At 32.0% G+C, this 18,616-nt stretch overlaps 1 protein-coding gene and 1 long non-coding RNA gene across 4 annotated transcripts; both read right to left on the reverse strand.

The window, feature by feature from the left end:
* Positions 1–2,318: 2,318 nt before the first annotated feature.
* On the reverse strand, positions 2,319–8,010 carry LOC107014032. Of its 2 annotated transcripts, XR_003577562.1 has the most exons (6): positions 7,675–8,010; positions 7,164–7,202; positions 7,012–7,063; positions 5,097–5,351; positions 2,887–3,316; positions 2,319–2,600 (listed from the first exon to the last, which is right to left on the reverse strand). It is a non-coding gene; the product is annotated as an uncharacterized LOC107014032 (long non-coding RNA). The 2 variants fall into 2 exon arrangements; XR_003577561.1 differs by lacking the exon at positions 7,164–7,202 and having other exon boundaries at positions 7,675–7,985.
* Positions 8,011–8,751: 741 nt separating this feature from the next.
* Positions 8,752–18,616, reverse strand: LOC107012321. Of its 2 annotated transcripts, XM_015212129.2 has the most exons (11): positions 18,444–18,616; positions 17,942–18,020; positions 17,788–17,839; positions 14,116–14,319; positions 13,737–13,918; positions 11,674–11,812; positions 11,397–11,600; positions 10,123–10,224; positions 9,648–9,682; positions 9,442–9,561; positions 8,752–9,357 (listed from the first exon to the last, which is right to left on the reverse strand). In XM_015212129.2, exons 2-11 carry the CDS (start codon positions 18,016–18,018, stop codon positions 9,093–9,095), a joined length of 1,380 nt encoding a protein of 459 aa, XP_015067615.1. In that variant the 5' UTR covers positions 18,019–18,020; positions 18,444–18,616; the 3' UTR covers positions 8,752–9,092. The 2 variants fall into 2 exon arrangements, with proteins under 2 accessions (XP_015067615.1, XP_015067614.1); XM_015212128.2 differs by having other exon boundaries at positions 8,752–9,561; positions 18,444–18,615.

The following is an 18,616-nucleotide window of genomic DNA, read 5'->3' on the forward strand; positions in this document are numbered from 1 at the left end:
CTAAATTTATTGAGATAATTCTATTATTTTTTTATTTTTTTTATAGATGTTGATGTTCTTGTTTATACTAATATAAAAAGACTAAATTTATTGAGGTAATAGGTGTTTATATTAATATTGACTAAATTTATTGAGATAATTTTTTTTTTTTTTTTTATAGATGTTGATGTTTTTGTTTATACTAATATAAAAAGACTAAATTTATTGAGGTAATAGGTATTTATATTAAAATTGACTAAATTTATTGAGATAATCCTATTATTTAATTTTTTTTTATAGATGTTGATGTGAGTAGTCAATGAGTTAATAAATATGTCATTTCAATTTTTTTGGATATTTTATAACGTATAACAAAAAGTTACATTTTTTTAAAATCATCCCAACATATCGATTTCTCTTCGATATAGGTCCGATTCATTTTTTTTAAATATCATCTCAATATATACTATTATCAAAATATTTTTTCCCATGTATATTCTTTAAGAAACACTTCAATTCTTCACTAAGAAGTGAAGAATGTAAAACTTTGTTACCGTATTGTTTGATCTTAAACATTTAGTAGGATTGCTTGCATAGATTTTGTCGTATTGTTTGATGGAGTATCTGTTATAGTCTATTTTAATTTTAAACATAATTAAATAAATGCTAATTAAAGAGTAAAGATCTAAAGTCGTCCAGTCACCATAGACCTAACACTTATATTATATTTATATTTGAAAAATATCATAAAACATGTTTATATATTAAATTAAACATATTGGTAATATATTTTATATATTTACATATTATTTGTTTCAGTTTGAAAATTTTTTGATTCTTTTTTATAGAATAAAAAGATCACTTCTATTGTTCGAAAAATTATACACTTAAATAAGAATTCACGATCTTATTAAAAACATATAAATTGATTCGATTAGATTTGAACGATACAACGTCAGTTATCAATTCTAATTAAAAAAAATCATAAATCATAAATCATAAAGATTAGTAATTCTAAAATTTTAAACTTCGTCTTCTTCATCAATTCCTTCATTTGAATCTTCAATTTTCAAGTTTGTTCTTTTTTTTCTTTTGCAAAATGGCGAACGGCACAATATTATTGAAAAAATATCTCATAATTTTATAACGTGTATTTGGAATAAATAATGTATACGTCATTGTTAAAATTAACGATATGGTGTTTAAAAGTAATAATTTGCGTAACATGTATAATTTGTTATGCATGTATCTCGAAATCGTTGGACGTATTTGTATATATATAGAATTCAGGATAATGTTAAATGCATAAGTTGTATCTTATATACTTAAGCATGTATCTCACAGCCTCAACGATTATAACTAAGTCAGTAGAATACATGACAAAACTGATACATCTAAAAAATCATGTACAAGATCTATCACTTAAATAATAGATGAATAATACATAGATACCTCACAATCACATTTTATCTTCCACAGTTGAAGAAAAAACACAATTGAATGATTAAAATATTGTTTACAATTTTTTTGAATCATCGTGTTGTTCGAATTGTGCACTTGTGGTTGTTGTATTCATTCTAGCAACAATGGAGAATCAGTAATGATGGTGAAGAACGTGGTTGGTGAGAAGGGAGGAAGATGAGAATTGAATTGTTAATATTGCCTTTACTTTAAATTTTAAGATTTTGTATCTAATTATACTTTATAAAATATATGGTATAATTTTTAAAAAGTTTATTATGAGTAATATTTTTAAACTATAGGTAAAAATATGCATATGATAGTTAAGTATGTCTAATTATGTAGTTTATCTTTTAGCATAAATATCATTGGAGTAAAAGATCATTAAAACCTTATGTATTAATAAAAGAATTCATTTTGTTAAGAAATCAATGTGTTGCTCTACAATTTGAAAGGCTTCCATACAGTTTGATGGAGGAGGATTGATATCGATATGGTATTGTGATTTTACTTTATATAAATATCATTTTGTACAATCTTAAATGTAAACAATTAATGATTAAGAATAATATTTAAATGTAATATTCTAGCCAGATAGAAAATGTAAATATAATTATCTCAAGCACTACAACAAAACAAAGAAAAGCAGACTATGCTCAGCTTTGAACTTGATATTCACTCAAAATATTAAGGCATCGACTGTCAGTCAAGCCCAGGATCAAGGCTCGGGGCATGACAACCGACCAGATACATGTGCTTTAACAATATTGTTTTTAACTCGTCATATTTAAATATTTACCTACCTTCTGCAATTGACATATCATAACTGAGGCTCATGCATATGCATTATTCATATTCAGAAAATTATGACAAAGCAATTCATTAAGAGTTACTCAGATGAAAAAATTTCCACACACTCAGTTAAAGAGCAAGCCAACACTAAAAATAAAATAAAAGTAAATCAATTCATCTATGTTGTTTGGACTCTTCACAAATGTAAACGGGTGCATTTCTGGAGAATGTGACACGGATGCAACCTTAACAGTGAAGAGTCTGCGAACTTTGCAATTCAGTGAAATCACACACACTTGATCAATTGGCCTTACTTAGCGGCCAACCAGCTCCTTGCCATGCTCTCTGACAACCTTATCCGCGGCATCCTAAGGAAAAGATGATAGAGATGCTCATAAATCAAGAGAGCAAACGCTGACACATACAGAGACGACGAGGAAGCATGAAAAAGATGCACATCAGATTCTTCATTGGTCAAAAGTCTTAACTTCAGTTACAACTGATAATAGTCCAAAACTAAGGGGTAGAACAAACAGTTCACTTGAATCGACAAAAATTCCTAAACAAGTACGTTCACTTAAGCAAGCACGTACTGAAGGTTGACAATATTATTAAACTATACGCCAGATCAAATTAATGATAATAGATGTATACCTTTTCCTGTGATGACCAGTAGGGAAATTGATTTCTTTGGTGTTTGAGACACAACTCAGTGCCTGCAAAGACCAATATATGTACATAACAAGCCCAAATTAAGGGGTAAATTAAATACTTTACTTGACTAATATTGCTTTCAAAATGAGTCCTGTCCACCAATTGAGCAAGAAACCAAACCACGAGAATGTATAAATGCTATGCATATATCCAAGAAAATCATAGAAAACTGTATGAGTTGTACTTGCCTTAAGTATGCTATCATTATATGGTTGATCTGGAGCTGTAATTCTCATACTGATGCACTTCACATCCATGTCAGAATGTCGTAGAAGTCATCTGCAACTAGTGCTTCCATTGCAAGGCGAAAAGTATACCACCTCGATACGGAGGGGATTTGCTTCACCAGTGACAAAAGATGCTCTAACTTCTGAAAATTGCATATACCAAAAAGAAGTGATTGAACCATGTCAAATACATTGAAAATACTTCTCTAGATAACAAATGAAGTCTAGATCAGGATAGTTTGTAAAAAATAAAGATTAAAGTTCGAAACTACATCACAAGGTCAAACATCTCTATCTTTCTCTCCACATTTTAATTTCCTTTTATCCAACATGAAGCCTGATTATGTCCTTTACACAACAAAAAGTAAACAAAGACATAGACAATTGACTTCCAGGACCAATAAATAAGCAATGGAACAAGGAAATCGTAAGTTATATGATAGCAGATATCACAAGTGATGCAATCATAGACAGATCTTTTAATTACTAGAATGTCCTTAAAAAGAAATGGACCTCTTATAGGAGATGATCTTTCACTAGAATTGCTTATAGGATTATTTTTTACAAGACGGGGATCAAAACCACACTTCTAAGGTGAAAAATTAGGCAATAAACCAACTAAACTACTAGAATTTTTCAAATAACGTGATTATTTTATCCTAAGATTAAGTAACAATTGTTGATCAGAACCAAAAATAAATTTCAACCATTTTAGGAAGTCATTTATAATTTTTCAGAATCTCATAGATAAAATTGATCCCCCTTGGCTACTATGTACTTTTCACTTTGTAGGTTTAAGCAGATGGAAAGAGAAAATAGTCTCAGCAACTTTGTACCATCAGTACTTGTACAAAAGGACAAGAGAAAAAAGAGGGATTATATGAAAATTTGAGGTATTAGGAATTAACCCTTTGCAAGGTTACCGAAATTTTTTCAAAGTGTGTGAGTATAATTGAGGCTGTCTTAACTGCGTAATTTTCAGGTTTTCCTCTTAAAATTCTTTTCAATAAAGGGAATTCGCTTCTAAGGGTATACTTAAAAAGTTCTGCTTAGATTACAGTGATCTTTTTGATAAAAATAAAAATAAAAAAAATAGATAAAATATCACAGTAATCTGAACAGATTAACTTTTCTTTGACCTTTTTGTTATTTCATTTTAATCTTTCCTCCCTATTTTTTCTTGGACACATCTGCTATGAATGAATACACCCAAAAGTCAAAAGAAATATAAAGACGATGATAACAAAATGAAACGATCAGTCTTAGATCATTCATTTTTATTTTGAACTGGAGAGAGTAATGTTCATGGGAGTAACTATATCAACCTTTTTTTTTAATAAAAAAATGAGATCTCTTGGCTACAATTGAATGGAAGAAAATGACTTTTTCATATTTCTTAAGTGTAAAAATGATGATTTCTATAGAAAGACGATAAAACTAAAATAATTTATAAGTGACTTACGAAACTAATTCTCCCTAAACTTCAAGGCTTCTAATAGGAAATGTTATCGAAGAAGAAAACTAGATTTTGTAATGTAATCTATCTCTGGGTATCTGAATACCCATATATATTTGCATCGGGTCTTTTTGAAATAGAGTAGTGGAATGTCATCAAAACTGTTACAGCCCATTAAATTGAAATCTGCGTATGTAAATAAAAGATTTTATTCTAAAAAGTGAATATGAAAGGAGAAACTAAGCAAAACAATTTTGTCGCTACCTAGAACTGAGAGGGTCCCCCGTATTAAAAGGTATAAAAAGATCGAGGAATAGAGCCTCGACTCTTGTTCATAGACAAATTTCTTCAGGCGGGTTTAGCCAAAACCATCACTTCGAATTTGAAGCATGTGTAAATCGACAAAAATTATCTTTTACATGGACATGCATATATAATAAACTTACGATTGCAAATATATTACTCACATGCATGTACGCATAAGTTGCCTTTCTTGTACACATTTTTCACGAACAGGTGGAAATACCACACACATAATGATCATGTTGTATCATCCCATGCTTCCCTGATATCTCAAGATTGACAGACTCTGCATCTGAGATAGTGTTATACATTGGCTTTAAGGTCATACTATTGTACCAACTCAACAGTATTGTAGCTACTGAGTATAGTCACAGCATTCTGAATCTGGTTCAGAGAGTCCCTATGCCATATGACCGTCCCTGAAGATCAACAAATTATTAGAAATGATTAGTCCAAACGTATAAGATCCTATACAGAAATATGAAAAGGCAGCGAGCTAAACAAATAGTTTAGACCTAATAAGCAGCAAAGAGTGTTTAAATCAAAAATAGAATATACTGAACTTAAAATTTTATATCTCTCGGCTATACAAGGTCGATAAGCATAATATCTCTACAAATTTGGTCCGGCGTTGCATCCTTAGCACAATTCCGTTCTGAATAGATAAACATCATTTCTTTATAGCTTCTTCCATTGTTATAACTAAATCAACTCTTCCTCAGCTGTCTAACGTTCACTAGGTGCAGAAACCTCAAATGTTTTAACGTTCAAACTAACAAATATAATCTTAAAAATATATATGAAACAAGAACCAGAGAGAAAATGTTTCCCAACAACATGTTCAATATTAGAGGGGCCAGGTAAGTGATTTTGAGATATGTAATGATCAAATCCAAGACAACAGGTTCAGCTATCGAAGGATAGTAGTTTAAGGCCACTAAAGCACATACACAAACCAGTCACATAATAGCACCATATCCCCCCAAGTACTGCTCAGCAACATGGCATGCCTTCAACCTTATTAGGAAAAAAAGACAAACTCAACACAGCAAAACGCAGTAGAACACATTAATGACACTATCAATTTGGGGATCCAGGAATCACCTACAAATGGACCGTTATTTGAGGAACAGAGCAAGCGTGAAAATATGGGCATTCTTTTGCATCTCTTTGCTGCCATACAAGGGTAGCACATGTCACAACCCGTTCTCTAAACAACGCCGTGACTGGCACCGGTGCCTTACTTGACCTAGTGAACCGGCTTGATTATTCTAACTTGTAATATCCCTCATGCATATAAAATAAATAACTAATCTCTTTGTTAGAACCTTCGATTCAACAGTTCTTATAAAAATTGAAATCTATAAATACTGAAATGTACTTAATATAATCCAAAGTGAAGTGATCAACCAAACTAAAAATATGTCTATACTGGAGTGCTAAAAGGAAAGCACAAGACAGAGATTTCCTGGCAAACAAATTGTCTAACTGAAAGAAAAGAAGCTCCACGGTCAATGACAGAGCTCAGCAAATAAACTTCTAGAATAAAGCAACCTATCTCATAATGTGCTCGTCTATGACACCACATCTACATTGACATAGGTCATTTCACAAAGAGAATGTCAGTACACCACCAGTGATACTCAGTGCGTCTCAACATTCTCCTCACTAAAGTCGCAAGTAGACCTTGAATAAAAAAACGAGGGTAATGAAGGGATAAGAGAGGAGGTATGCCACAATTCATTCTAAAGTATTATACAACGATGAAGCAGGAAACAATCACCAGGAACTCCAATGGTTGCAGCTACCTGTCATAAATACATGTCACACTGGACTGGAGAGAATGGTTGGAGCTGTTATATGTTGTTTTCAAGGAACACTACTGAAGAGCTTTGCCGTATCCAAAATCAAGAATCACATTAGTCTAGAGAAGTGGGACATTATGGCTTGGTCACGATAAGTAAATGGGAGCTTACTCGTTCCAATTAAACTCAAATTAACCTTAAGAAACATTTAATCAAACACTTCATAGACATAACTTTGAAAGGAAAGAACTTTAATAAGAACAAGTGCTCTTACCTTCTTCTTTTTCCTTATATGACGAGATGAATCAATAATGTAACCAATGTGCCTGCACATTTACAATTTCTGTAAAATACTTATCACACACTGATAATTGAGAAAGAAATAACTTCGGAGTATGTTATCCCAAAGCTCATAAGAAAACATACTACTTTTAATGACTTTGTTTTTGCATTCCCAGTAGTCTGCTGATGCATTAGAAAAATATACTGAAATCAGAACCATTATTGATTGTACAATTAACACGGAATACATTCAGCAAAAATATCAAACGCCCACCAAAATTGCATGGACATTCTTCTTTTACTGGGTTTTGTTTCCGAAGTTCATTAATACTTCAAAACGGAAAAAAAAAGAAGAACTTCAGTACAAACATAAAACTATTTTGTTGATTTACTGTTCACATACATCGGTGCTTGACTTTTAATTGTTTTCAAATTTACCATATAAGGAAATCCCCTATCAACAAAAATGCTAGAAAGGAACTGTAAATAACTTGAAATGAAGTATTAACTATTCATGCCTATTATTATTTTTTCAATAAAAAGCAAATGAAAAGATCAACTCCCAACCACATTTTGAAAACGGATGCTTCTTTGTCAGTAAATAAGGCACACGACGAAAAGGGAAAGATCTCTATAAGCTATCAGCTTGACGAACCTTTTATTGCACACATCCAATTATGTTGATTCTCTAAAATCTGAATATCATCATTGCAAGGTTTCTTGTTTAAGGGAGTGACGATGTTGCAACCAAAGATCCTCAACTAGCTCTTGATAATAACAAATCCAAATCTCCCCAAAATCAGGCTGAGCAATGACATCTTGCAGCAGTAGCGATAAAAAAACTAAGTGAACTTTGACAAACTAAGAGAACCAGTCACCACATACACAGTAGCACCCATGGACAATATGCCCAAAGCCCAACGCAAGAGTCCAATTTAAACTGTCCCCTGAAATGGTTCAGGAGATATCAATATTTTTTCCTACAGAAGGAAAATTGCATAACATACTTCACCCAAGGAGTAACAGAAGTAACTGGAAATCCTCATGAGTTACCTACTCCTTCTTTAAATTTCAAGAATAGAAGAAAGCGTTCTCATCTGTTTGGAAAAAAACTGAATGGCGGGAACGTACCTTTTGGCTTCATAATTTAGTTATCTTTGTTTGGTACGACATGGTTATTTGGTTGGGAACAAGTTATCCCTAAATTAGCTGTACTGGATAACTTATTCCACCAGGTAACTTATCCTATTACTATGATATAAATGGTATTTTATCCCGACGATTGTTTGGTTGGGAGCATTTTGTTGTTTATTGTATGTCGCTTATAATTAATGATAAGGATATATTAGGAACTAATAAGTGTGAATTTGTCCATTATATGAAAATTTATCCACAAATTTCATATAATAGACAAGTATTGTTGGACGGATGGAGTAACATATATCTTCTTTCTTGGGTTTTGCAAGCCCGATAGCTAGTCTCATGTAACTTTCTTTGATGCTCAATGATGTTATTGTGGGTTTTGAGCTATACAATTCGTATTTGAGCGATGAAATTGATTGTGGATTATTGTTCTCTGCGTCATGGATTATTAAAAAAACACAAGTAATGAATGTGCACAAAAGATTTTATGTGTAACGCTATGCAATATACATGTATGTGTTCAAGGAATCCTAAATATTGGTGGAGGAGGATATTCAACAAAAACTTTATGTGTTAGGTAAAAAGAATGTTAATGAACTCATTTTACTGAGAGATTAATGTTTTGCTCCACAATTCAATAAAAAAGACTATCTAGATCTACACGGACAAACTTACTTGTATACATCATTCCAGAAATCAAATTTAAGAAGTTCATCTAATACATGTTATAGATTTACTTGGCAATAGTGTTCAAGAAAAGTAGCAAGGATAAAACAGCTTTACAAAAGCTTATTTAACCTACTTACTCGATACTGTGCTTGATCCTAAACCTCCTTTATGTCCTGCTAAACTTTTTCACACACTGTTTCAAGAACTCTGACAGACCTTTCCACCTGTCCTGCTCGGCTTCGGGCCTCTTGCAAGCGCTTTTCAGCCTTTTTTGAGCCGTTCCTCTGCAGCGAAGACCTTCCTATTCCTTTCTAATACGTCCTTTTCAGCTGCTATAGACACTAGCATGGTAGTCTTGTTCACCTCCATCAAATCCGATAACTTCTTCTCCATATCTCCCTCTTCTGAAATCTGATCCAGATACTGCTGCAGCCAAGTTACATCAAGTTTGACCCTCGCTGCAGCAGAAAGCAAAATTCTCATATCGTTGATGGAAGTAGAGCCAACGTCACCGGTTTTCAGCCTCCTTACAACATCACAAACTATATCAAGAACGGAAGCTCTGAAAGCCAGTGATTTATAATAACAATTGACTGCAATGTCACCATACTTGGCAAAAATGGCAGTGAGTATGGGACCACTGCTCACTTTTACTTTATAGCCATGCACATCAACCCTGACCCCTTTATTTTCGTGCACTCCTTTTGGAGTTAAATTATGTTGCATGGTCCTACCAAAAAAAAAAAAAACTTCGTTCAGCTCGAATTACATTCATTGCAATGCAAATGGGGCCTAAATGCAATATAAATAACTTACATTGTTGAAGGAGTTGGATCATCAGTTGCTTCCCCCTGCCAAATTTTCGAGCATAGACAAGTGTTATGAACTAAATATACTAAGATTATGTTTTTAGATTTCTGTCACTTCGCATGCATGCTTTCTAGGTTTACTTTCTCATCTAAACTTCTGCTGCAGTTTGCCATTCACAATGACACATTAAACACTTTAAGAGACCAAAATGGTTGTCGTGTAGGGTGAAAAAGAGTAATTTAAAAGGATATAACAAGAACCAATTATCATAAATTAATGCCTAGGAGAACTCACATTTAGAATCAGTTTGAGCATCCAACAAGGTTGAGGAAAAATAAGGGGTAGAACAAACACTTCATTTGAATTGACATGATATTCCAAAACAAATACATTCATTCACTTTACTAAGCACTTATAGAAAGAAAGTAGACTAATATTAATAGCTAAAAGCCAGATAAAATTAATGATAACAAATGTTTACCTCTTCTTGTGATAGAAAGTACTTCCTTTTACGTTGTTTACGTTGTCTTTTACAGGCTTTAGGGAAATTGATTTCTTTGGTGTTTGAGGCGAAACCCAGTGCCTGCAGAGGAAGTCCAAATTAAGGATAAATTAAATACTTTAATTGAGTAAACATAACTTTCGAGATGAGAACATTCACTTTAGTGTAAATAAGAAATGTCACATGGAAATCCTAATCTATAATAAAACTTAAGTTGAAGCACAAGAGAGAAAGCTAGGCCAAGTTCCTTCAGAATAAAAGAAGAATAAACATAATAAGAAGATGGATCGTGTTGACTGATCCTTAATCCCTAGTTATATTCAATGAACATGTTGATAATAGTAGATATCACAATCTAGGCCCAGCTTTAGGTTAGATAAAAACATTTACCCTTAAAAGATCAGAAAGTAACCCAACGAACAATCAACAAACTTAAAAAACTTATGAACCATCAGATGTGGTATAGTATTCATTGAACAATAAGGTATCACATTATCTGGATGTACAAGCCCCGCAATTCAATCCCAAACTAGAGGGTGTCAGCTGTATGATGTATCCTTCTGCAATTTCAGCCCCATTGAGAGAATCAGTGAATCAACCTAACACATCCCTTGTCTGGACTTTGCCCCTATTTGCTAACATAGACAAGTTTTTAATTACTAGAATGTCTAGATAAAGAAATAAACCTCTTATACGAATGATACTTCACTAGGGGTTCTTATAAGAATTTCACCTTATGCAAACCATGACAAATCTACATTACATACATAAAAAAAGGATCATTGGTCGTTATGTACTTTGAATTATCAGATAAATAATCATGTATTTTGCAAATAAATGCAGCAATCAATTGGAATTATCAGATAGACCTGTAGAGAATAGCAGAAGAAAAGTATAATTAGGAAACTTTCTGCTAGCCCAAGATCGTTAACTAAGATTGGAAGATTCAACTAAAGAAGAGGAAGCTAGAAAGGAGAATTTCTTTATGGAAGAACACTCTTTTATTAGGTTGATTACAAATGACTATGGCCACCCCTATTTTTACTAGTATAGGGATGCTTCTAGAAATTATTGTAGAAAGATCTACCAGAAAATCTAGATACTTATCTTCTAAATATCTACCAAAAACTAGATTATTCTATACTTTACTCTAAGTATCTAATTATCTAGATTTTTCTTTAAGTATAATATCAAAGATATTTATTCTACTAAATTTTAGAAAGTTCTAATAAATATCTAAGATATTTTTGTACCTTCAAAAAATCATCTTTATTTTTCACAAGACCCACCGTAGCTTTACATTTCATTGCCTCTCTCCATGTCAATTCAACAACTTCGGAATAGTTTTTAAAGGAAATGTTGAGGGCCGCCACTGCTTTTGGAAGATATGGATGAAGTTTGACAGCACTTTCTTGAAGAACTTCCTCTCCCAGCACATAAGAACGAGGCGAAACATTCTAAACCAAAATAAGACGTAATTAAAAACAATGAGAAAGATAGATGAATAAAGTTGCAGAGGAAAAGCAATACCTGATTTTCCTTCTTAACACTATTTATGAGGATGTTTGCAAGGATGCTCATAAATTGCATTGGAATGTTTTCACTCTCTTTTATTATCATGGTCATTATTTCCTTGATGTCCGTGAATACTTTATCAGGGTGGTCCGGCCTTAAAATAGGGGAAGAGACAAAACAGTTGTCAGCCATTCTCCACAAGAAAAAATTGGCATACTGAGAAACTGTTAGTCTTTGAACTTTATGAAGGAAAAAAGAATCCGGTAGATTTTGACATGCTATGTACCTTACCATATAAGTTTATTTATGCTGAATTCAACATATGAAGGTACAACAGTGAATATACTGCTAAAACTGTCATATAATTGATTTGTGATTAATTAGTGATAGTCGAATAATCATCATATATTATTATAAGCAGAAAGCTCAAAACTTAAAAGTTGAATTACCATTTTTCTCCTCTAATAAATTAAAACTTTTATAATTTTCATATATATATATATATATATATATATATATATATATATAATCTTCTTATTCTCATTTCATAATCTTGACCTTTCAAATTTCTAACACAAATGTATATAAAAATAAAAATGAGTAATTATTCCTTATAGACAAGAAATTAAAGTAGATTGATGTATCTTTAAAATTAAATTTCATCTCTATCTTTTTTATATTTATTTTAACAATAATTTATGTGACTTTTCATGTTTCCATAACTTTGTTCTATAAATTTAACTTTTTCAAGAAAAACTTTTATTTACCACTCCTACAATTTTTGTGTGTAGGAACTCTAAACATGTGAAATAATGTCACAATTTGAGGTGAAAGTTGTGAGATTCCCTTCTGCAATCACGAGAATAGACAAGAATTCAATTACTGAAGCACCGAAGCTTGATGTGTTAGTTTTATACTTATTTGTAGTAAGAATTATAATAAGACTTTTTTGTCTCTCTTCATATAGTTGAATTCTTGTTTTATTAGCAAGTTGCTCTAAATTCATATTTGTATTTTGTATGCTCAAATGTCCAGTTTCACTATAGAGACAAAAACAAAACAAAATGCCTAATTATCTTGCTCATCTGTACCTTTTTTTTTCTTTTTGCTTCGTACTTATAATTTTACATATACATTAATTTTCATCTTTAAGAAAGAATGTGATAAAATAGGATGTTTACTCTTTTCTTTTCTTTTTATGGAAAAAAAAAGGTGAAACATATAATATTAGATTAATGGTGGATAAGTTAAGTATGAAGAGAAAATTAAATTTTATATAAAAATAGTAGTTATTCATAAATATTCTGATTTTCAAAATATAAATAATAAGACTTTTTACATCATAGTTTTAAATATTTATAGTTAACTAATTAGTTTAAAGTGTTTGTGGATAAAATTTAATACAATACTTTAAACACATTCATTATAATTATCATGAGATTCAAAAGGCAAAGTAAAAAAGTTGAAAGGTTTTGTTTTCCTTTCACTCAAAGTTAATCTTACACTATTTTTTCTAACATTATTCTACCAATAAAACGGAACTATCGAGAAATTTAATTTAGGTTATTTTTCCTTTTTGCTTTGCAAACTTATTTTTTGATTATAAACAAAGTTTATTTTATTAATCTCTCATATCATTATCTCGATGCATTCACTTGGAGGTCAGAAAATTGGAGTGTCACAATTAGTAGTAAAACAAAGTAAGAAATCTTAATTAGACATATTTTATTATTTAGTAGTATTATCTTTTAAGAAATAATACACTCATGGGTTAGACGCGCAAAATGCGTGCCCGAAAACTAGTATCTAATTAAGAGTCAAAGAGTGATAGTTTGATAAATAAAATATCATACTTATCAGATTTCAAATCTGAATAGTCATTAACATAGAATGTTTAAGAAATTTCACATAGAATATTTAATCAGAATAGCAGCCGGTTGTTGAGAAATTTCAGAAAAAAATAGCACACAAGAAAGAATATATACAAAGGGAGGGAAGATAACAATATTTATATAAACTCTCTTTAGTTGGTGCCAGCAATGAGACGGTTTCTATGCATAACAAAATTGAAAATATACCTTATACCATTGAGAAAATGTTGAAACATCTGAACAATCAATGTATCCAACATGAGATCCAACATGAGCACGCCTGTTCGGTACTTTGCCATAACTTTAATAATTGAGACAGCCTTTGAATAACAGTGACCATCCAAGCAAGACAATTTCCCAAACGCCAAAACTGCAAGCTCAAAAAAGTCCTGTCCACCAATTGAGCAGGAAACCAAACTATGAGAATGTATAAATGATATGCATGTATCCAAGAAAATCATAGATGCATAAATACTACAGAATTTGAACTGTCAATTACATAGCAAAACAGTTTTGTTAGAAGAAAGACTTGCAACAAGTCTGATTTCCCATTTTGGGTAAAGAAAATTGTATGAGTTGTACTTGCCTTAAGTATGCTATCCTTATATGGTTGATCTGGAGCTGTAATTCTCATGATCTCGCTGATGCAAGATGCAACTGACACCTTCACATCCATGTCAGAATGTCGTAGAAGTCCATCAGCAACTAGTGCTTCCATTGCAGGCCGAAAAGCATCTCGCGTCGATATGGAGGGGATTTGCTTCACCAGTGACAAAAGATGCTCTAACTTCTGAAAATTGCATATACCAAAAAGAGGTGATTGAACCATGTCAAATACATTGAAAATACTTCTTTAGATAACAAATGAAGTCTAGATCAAAATATCTTGTAGAAAATAAAGAAGAAAGTTTGAAACGCATCACAAGGTCAAACATCTCTCTCTTTCTCTCCTCAATTTTATTTCCTTTCATCCAAAACACGAAGCCTGATTATGTCCTTTACACAGCAAAAAGTAAACATAATTGACTTTCAGGACCAGTAAATAAGTAATGGCACAAGGAAATCTAATGTATGATAAACTTAAGTTGAAGGAAAGCTAGTCCTAGAATTAACTAACAATTGTTGACCAGAACCAGAAATAAATTTCAACCATTGTAGGAAGTCAGTTATAATTTTTCGAAATCTCATAGATAAAATTGATCCCCCTTGGTTGTTACGTACTTTTCACTTCATAGGTTTAAGAAGATGAAAAGAAAAGAGAGAAGATTCTCACATCCAGTTTCTCCAGAAGCTCCTCTTTAGAAGATGGAGGCTGCTGAAGCAGCTCACTCCCAACTTCAAGAAGGCTTTTGTTGTGTTCCTCCTCAGAATCAGAAGCACGAGACAGGTAAACCATTTCCTTTTCTCACAGCACTTTGAAACCAGGACTTAAGTTTCAAATCCCAAAAGTAATCACCAAAAGGACAACAGAGAAAAGAGGGATTTTATGGAAATTTGAGGCATTATGAATTAACTCTTTGGGCAGTTACGGAAAATTTTTCAAAGTGTGGGAGTAAAATTGAGGTCGTCTTAACTGCTTATTTCAATAATAGGAATTCGCTTCCAAGGTTATACTTATAATGTTCTGCTTAGATTACAGTAATCTTTTTGATAATTTTTTTATATAAATATTATAGTAATCTGAACAGATTAATTTCTTCTTTGACCTTCTTATGTTTCATTTAATCCTTCCTCCCTATCTTTTCTTGGACACTTTGCTATAAATGAATACAGCCACACGCCCACACCCGAAGGTCAAAAGAAGATAAAGACGGTGATAACAATAACAAGCTATCAGTCTTGGACCATTAATTTTATTTTGAAACTGGAAAGAGTAGTATTTATGGTAGTAACTATTTCAACCTTTTTTTAATATAAAATATTCCAGTTCTGAACAGATTAACTTTTTCTTTGACCTTATTATTGTTTCATTTAATCTTTCCTCCCTATCTTATTCTTGGACACTTCTGCTACGAATGAATACAGCCACACCCAAAGGTCAAAAGAACATAAAGACGACGATAACAATATCAAGCTATCAGTCTTGGACCATTAATTTTATTTTGAAACTGGGAAGAGTAGTGTTTATGGTAGTAACTATTTCAACCTTTTTATTAATATAAAATATTACAGTTCTGAACAGATTAACTTTTTCTTTGACCTTCTTATTGTTTCATTTAATCTTTCCTCCCTATCTTTTTCTTGGACACTTCTGCTATGAATGAATACAGCCACACCCAAAGGTCAAAAGAACATAAAGACGATGATAACAATATCAAGCTATCAGTCTTGGACCATTAATTTTATTTTGAAAATGGGAAGAGTAGTGTTTATGGTAGTAACTATATCAACCTTTTTTTTATACAAAAAAATGAGATCTCTTGGCTACAAATTGAATAGAAGAAAATGATCTTTTCATATATATTATGTGTAAAAATGAAGATTTCTATAGAGAGATAATAAATCTAAAATAATTTATAAGTGACTTACGAAACTAATTCTCCCTAAACTTCTAATAGGAAATGTTATCGAAGAATAAAACTAGACTTTGTACTACAATCTAACTCTAAGTATCTGAATACCCAAATATATTTGCATCACGTCTTTTGAAATAAAGTAGTGGAATGTCATCGAAACTATTACAGCCCATTGAATAAAAGATTTTATTCTAAAAAGTGAATATGAAAGGAGAAACTGAGTAAAACAATTATGTCGCTACCTAGAACTGAGAGGGTCCCCCGTATTAAAAGGTATAAAGCAAAGAGTGTTTATATCAAATATAGAATATACTGAACTAAGAAAGGTAAGAGAGAGAAAGCCAGTTAACTTAAAATTTTACATCGCCCGGCTATACAAGGTCGATAAGCATAATTATCTCCACAGATTTTGTCCGGCGTTGCATCCTTAAAGCAATTTAAGTTGTTCCCTAAAAAATGTTCAATAAAGTAGGAGAAGCACATAGCATATATAGTTTATGCAAACTTATGATTTCTTCCCAGGTGAGAGTACTAACCCAGTCTGCATCACAGGTCAGAGATCATGAGAGACTTAACAGTTCCATCAGGCAGATAGTATTTGTGACCATAATCTTATTTTAATAGAAATACCGCCAACTAGAAGTTGTATGTATCAATTGGAAATCCTCAGTTACCTTCCCCTTTGTTTAAATTTTAAGAAAATATGATGGCAACATGAAATTCCATCCATTATGATACTGATACGGAACCCTAAGAATGAATAGACGCAGTTGCGAACAAACATATTCATGTTCTTTAAATTTCAAGAATTATTAAATCACTTGTTGGTTGCATTGATGCACTAGATAGTCATAAGGAGAGAACTGATAAGAAGATGAATAAATGAGGATGACTCCCGGGAGCGGTGTTTTATATGGAAAAAACTACCACGCATTAAAAAAAAAACCACAACTAGCACGCGTTTTTTGTCTTCTGTGTTTGTTAAGCAGTAAAGGTTGTTAATTAATAGACATTTCTCATCTTATTAGGATTAGTAAGGTAATTTATGATTTTAGTAGTGCATTGACAAGGTGTTTTCACTCTGCGTGCAATTTATTAATTTGTTTGCAAAATCAATTTTGGTGCGAATTATTGAATTGATTTGAAATTCATCACTAAACTTCCTTTTTTCACTAGGCTAATTACGAGGGGAGTGATCCATGGCGGAGAATCTATGGAAGAGAAAGATTACAAGAGTTAGTTTGTGTTACATGCGCAAAGATTCAGTAATAGATGTGAACTTATTCTGCCTCTGTCTCGTCATTACATATATAAACTATTCTGCTTCTTTTTTATAAAATTTGCCATAAGAACAATCAACATTATTCAGTAGCAATGTGAACTCTCTTGCTGGTTTAATTAGTATCGGCTCTCTTACTTGAAAACATCAAAGATAATCTACTGCTGCAGCATAAAGAAAACTACAAAATAGGGGCCTGTCAACAACCCCAGCCAAACCCTGAAAAACAAACTACAAAAGGAGAGAATGGTTGGAGTTGTTATATGTGGTTTTCAAGGAACGCTACTGAAGAGCTTTGCCGTATATATCCAAAATCAAGAATCACATTAGTCTAGAGAAGTGGGACATTATGGCTTGGTCTCGTTCCAATTAAACTCAAATTAACATTAAGAAACATTTAATCAAACACTTCATAGACATAACTTTGTAAGGAAATAACTTTAATAAGAACAAGTACTCTGACCTTCTTCTTTTTCCTTATATGACGAGATGAAGCAATAATGCAACCAAGGCGCCTGCACATTCACAATTTATATAAAATACTTATCAATCACTAATATTGTTTCACATCTATAATTGAGAAGGTTTCTTGTTAAAGGGAGTGACGATGTTGCAACCAAAGATCCTCAACCAGCTCCTGACAATAACAAATCCAAATCTCCCCAAAATCAGGCTGAGCAAAGAGAAACATCATTCCTAAATATAAAAGTAACCAATTAGAGAACTATAGAAAGTACTAGATACTACAATAACTGAGGCTGATGCATTATTCATATTCAGAAATTTATGACAAAGCAATTCATTCTAACAAACAAACCCTTCCCCTAAAAAGTTCTTACTGTTAACAAGATAAAATCAATCTAATATATTAGGGCACAAAAAGAGGCAAAAACAGAGATTAAGAACAAAAAGCTTTAATTTACAGAAAAAAATGCATCTTGATACATAAGAAAAACCAGGCATCAAATTTATCTAACAAACAACCCTTTCCGTAAAAAGTTCATAAAACCCATCTAAATAATAGAGCACAAAAACACACACATAAAACTAGTACTTAATATTTAAAGAAGATGAGAAAGATAATGCAACAAATGGTATTTATATACAAAATTGGCATACATAAACCACTTGCGTTAATTGCATTTTTTTCTCACAGCTTTTTTGAGGATGATTGTGCTTTTCTCGTGTACACAGTTTGCTTAATTTTGGCATTTACACTCTACGTGTCTCTCTAAACACCAAATTCTTTGTTTCAAGAAAGTGCCTTTTTAAGACACAGAAACAGAGAGACA

This window comes from Solanum pennellii, chromosome 3, assembly GCF_001406875.1.
Source record: "Solanum pennellii chromosome 3, SPENNV200".
Lineage (NCBI taxonomy): Eukaryota > Viridiplantae > Streptophyta > Magnoliopsida > Solanales > Solanaceae > Solanum > Solanum pennellii.

Excerpts from the sequence above, each read along its gene's own strand:
- LOC107012321 (XM_015212128.2), bottom strand. The coding sequence starts at position 18,018 with ATGATGTTTCTCTTTGCTCAGCCTGATTTTGGGGAGATTTGGATTTGT. Across the intron at positions 17,840-17,941 it reads GAGCTGGTTGAGGATCTTTG|GCGCCTTGGTTGCATTATTG; the intron begins GTTGCAACATCG and ends GTGAATGTGCAG. Across the intron at positions 9,683-10,122 it reads ACTTTCTATCACAAGAAGAG|GGGGAAGCAACTGATGATCC; the intron begins GTAAACATTTGT and ends AAAATTTGGCAG.